We start from the raw sequence: 3,893 nt of genomic DNA, 5'->3' as shown, positions 1-3,893 counted from the left end.
AATTATTTCTCTCAATTGTTATTTTTTTTATAAAGTACTTACTAAAGAATGACATTTTATAAAAAGGAAATGTATTTAAAATTAATAATATAAATAAAAAACATACAAATAATCATAACACGAGACACCATTACTTATACAAAGCTTTTATGGTTCATATTCTTTTGACCGACTAGGGATTAAGGAGTCTTTTCCGGAGCAAAATTGGGATTTTCAACACGAATATTAAGGCAGTGCTACTCTATGGCTCGGAGACCTGGAGGGTTACGAAGACAAATACTGATAGGCTACAGGCGTTCGTAAACAAATGCTTACGACATATACTCAAAATAAGATAGCGAGACAAAATACCAAACAAAGACCTGTGGCAAATTTTAAAACAACAGCCAATAGAGAATGATATTAACCCATTCAATCCCATAACGGCCGTATCCGGCCGCTACCGCGTCAATCCCGCAACGGCCAAATCCGGCCGCAAAATACACGGCTCAGGCGTTGATAAACAGCTACGGAACTGTAGCCTATAAAAACGAAATCTCACGTCTGCGAGACTAGACGAGGCCAGGGGAGATTACTAAAAAATTTAATTTCAATTACATTGATCCATCTCGGAGATATCGTAGTTTTAAAAAATGGCTTTCAATTTTCTTACAAGTTTGATAAATGATGGCGCTGGACCCTCTCATTTGGATGAGGATATTGATCAGTTTGATAACGATGAAGAGTCTGATGTAGACTATGAATTAATAAATGATGAAGAAAGTGGGAATGTGCATTTTAGTGATGATGATGCTAGTTCTAGTAGTGATGGTGAGGGCACTAGGCCAAGAAGGAATGAACAATTCAATGAAGATGGTGATCGAGACTGGTCAACGATTTTGACTGAGGTACAGCTTCACGATTTCGTTGAACATGTTGGACCTTGTACTACAATAAATGCTGATGATTCTTTCACAGCATTTGATTACTTTTCAGTATTTATTCCTGAAGAGTTTTATGGACACTGTGTTACTGAAACAAACCGCTATGCATTGGAACGAGCTCTTATAAAACCAGATACAACATGGAAGCCTGTGGATATTGCAGACATCAAACTGTTCATGTACATAAACTTTATGTTTGGCATTCATCAGTTGCCCCATTATAAACTCTATTGGTCTACAAATGACCTACTAAATGTTCCAGCAGTGTCCAAAGTTATGTCAAGGAATCGATACGTAGCAATTGCTAAGTATTTTCACCTGAACAACAACGCTGTATTTATACCTCGGGGGACTGTTGGACATGATCCTATTTTCAAAGTCCGACCACTCTTTGACACTGTCCTCAATAATTCTCTTAAAAGTTTGAAGCCAGAGAAGGATATTTCTATTGATGAAGCAATGGTAGCCTACACTGGAAGGCTTGTGTTCAAACAGTACATAAAAAATAAGCCAAGTCCCTGGGGTATCAAGTTGTGGTGCGCTGCTGATCCACATTCTGGTTATTTGTATAACTTTGATGTGTACATGGGGAAATCAAATGTGAAAATGCCCAATGGACTGAGTTATCATGTTGTTTTTAAAATGGGTGAGCCTTTCCTAGACAAGTACCACCATTTTTACTATGACAACTATTTCACAAGTGTCAAGTTAGCTGAGGACTTGCTTCAGAGAGACACTTACTCGTGTGCGACCATTAGACCCTCACGAAAAGGTTGGCCTAAAGAATTTAAAAACCTCAAGCTAAAAAAGTCAGCAACTGAAACTGGAGTCCGGTTTCGACAAATAGGAAACCTAGTTGCTTGCTTTTTTCATGACAAGAGGCCAGTGCAGGTTTTATCTACAAATGCACAACCCACTATGTCAACAACACAGCGAACCACTGCTGGTGGACGTGTGGATGTGCAGATACCTACACCAGTATTCACATACAACAAGGGTATGGGTGGTGTAGATCTACATGATCAACTGAGATCATACTATCCCATTGGCAGGAGAAGCAGGAAATGGTGGAGGTCTCTGGTGTGGTTTTTACTTCAGGTTGCCACAATAAACTCTTACATAATTTATAAAAAACAGTTTATGCAGAGACATCCTGGGCAGAAACCTAAGACACACCTAGAGTTTCGCCTTGATCTTTGTCATCAGCTCATGGCTGGATCTTCTGTTCGGCAACGTGCAGCAACTGACATCCCTGCAGCCACTGGCACAACCACACTGGACAACACAAAACATCAGCCAAACAGAATGTTCGGCAGGAAAAAAACATGCTACGAGTGTTCTAGGTCTAAAAGAAAGACCCCCACAAATAGGCCCATAGAAACCTCTAATGGATGCCTCCTCTGCAAAGTACATTTGTGTAAAGGACATTGCTTTGCTATATTCCACAATAATCTATAACAAAAATGTTCTTTAAAGGTTTATGTGACTTTTTACTTCAATTTTTTCTGTCATTACATCATTTGATTGACTGGCACATAAATTAATGCAAAACAAAATTATCCAATGATAATCTTTCATGTGGAGCATTCAATACTTAATACAATGCACTTTATTTCTTGTATTTATGGTGTAAGATAGAGTTGCTATCAATTTTTTCCTGAACCAACCAGTGTAAAGTGCGGAGTTATTCCCCTTTGGCTGGGATTTCAGAGTATAATATTTCGGAGTGGCCGGGATTGAATGGGTTAAGGCCCGTAAATGGGGATGGATCGGACACTTGTTAAGAAAAGAAAAAGAAAACATCGCAAAACATGCATTGGACTGGAATCTCCAGGGGAAAAGGAGGGTGGGCCGGCCAAGGAAAACATGGAAGAGAACGGTTGAGGAGGAGGCGAAAACAGCTGGGCTCTCATGGGCACAGATTAGAGGAGCAGCCCAAAACCGTGTCCGCTGGAGATGTGTGGTTGCAGCCCTTTGCTCCCCAGGGGCCAAAAAGGAGTGATGATGATGATAGTAGAGATAAAATAAAACTGATTTTTACAAAACAAACTAATGTAGTCAAATTATGTTCAGACGTAGAATTTAGAATCCATTTAGATCTAGAATCTAGAATCCCGTACAGTAAGTCTGCACACAAGAATAGCTGTCCTACAGTAGCTGACAGCCCTCCAGTATGGTGTTGTACCATGCTGATGCTATGCCCCTTACATTGTTGAACGTCACTGTTCAAAATCCCAGGAATTTAAAAACAGGTGCCATAGGATGTTACCTGGTTTCAGCCGTCATCGATTTAAATTCTCCATATGATGGCTCGCCTGTTACTCTTTTGATGGAAAAGTCCAACAATAGGCAACAGGTGATTTGCACACTCACTAACGTTTGCCAGCAGTGTCATTTAGGGTTTGCCTTTGGACCGAACCTCAGGGTTAAATTTTCAGTGAGAGGTTCTGATGCTCAGGTTGGGTTGTTGGGGCATAGTGGCATGGGTCAGTTCAGATCGTATGGATCATTTCTAGACGAAATCAAAAAGGACTTTCGGAATTGGCTGGCCACTAAAGAAAACACTGGTTCAACAACAAGTACAGAATCAGACAGGATATTCCACAAGATCACAGACAATGGCACGTCTTTCCAATACTACTGATCAGGATGTTCCACCACAATCTGGTACATCAACACAAGGTGAAGTCAATCCAAGAAAAAGAGAGGAGAAAACAAGAGGGTAAAAGTCAAAGAAAATCGCCTTCAAAGAAGTGTAATTCTCCATATGATGGCTCGCCTGTTACTCTTTTGATGGAAAAGTCCAACAATAGGCAACAGGTGATTTGCACACTCACTAATGTTTGCCAGCAGTGTCATTTAGGGTTTGCCTTTGGACAGAACCTCAGGGTTAAATTTTCAGTGAGAGGTTCTGATGCTCAGGTTGGGTTGTTGGGGCATAGTGGAATGGGTCAGTTCAGATCGTATGGA

General features: G+C 40.4%; 1 protein-coding gene across 1 annotated transcript; it reads left to right on the top strand.

Annotated features, from left to right (window-relative positions):
• The first annotated feature begins 632 nt into the window (after positions 1-632).
• Positions 633-2,381, top strand: LOC131942495 (piggyBac transposable element-derived protein 4-like). The gene has a single exon (XM_059302398.1). It carries the CDS (start codon positions 633-635, stop codon positions 2,379-2,381), a length of 1,749 nt encoding a protein of 582 aa, XP_059158381.1.
• The last annotated feature ends 1,512 nt before the right edge of the window (positions 2,382-3,893 follow it).

Source organism: Physella acuta, unplaced genomic scaffold (assembly GCF_028476545.2).
Source record: "Physella acuta isolate Inbredline_101_S28 unplaced genomic scaffold, ASM2847654v3 ptg000409l, whole genome shotgun sequence".
Taxonomy (NCBI): Eukaryota; Metazoa; Mollusca; class Gastropoda; family Physidae; genus Physella; species Physella acuta.
The sequence above is the reverse complement of the archived record's forward strand: the minus strand, read 5'-3'. Positions and strand labels throughout refer to the sequence as shown.

Bases quoted from the DNA above. Each gene is read 5' to 3' on its own strand.
- LOC131942495 (XM_059302398.1), top strand. From the start codon at position 633: ATGGCTTTCAATTTTCTTACAAGTTTGATAAATGATGGCGCTGGACCC.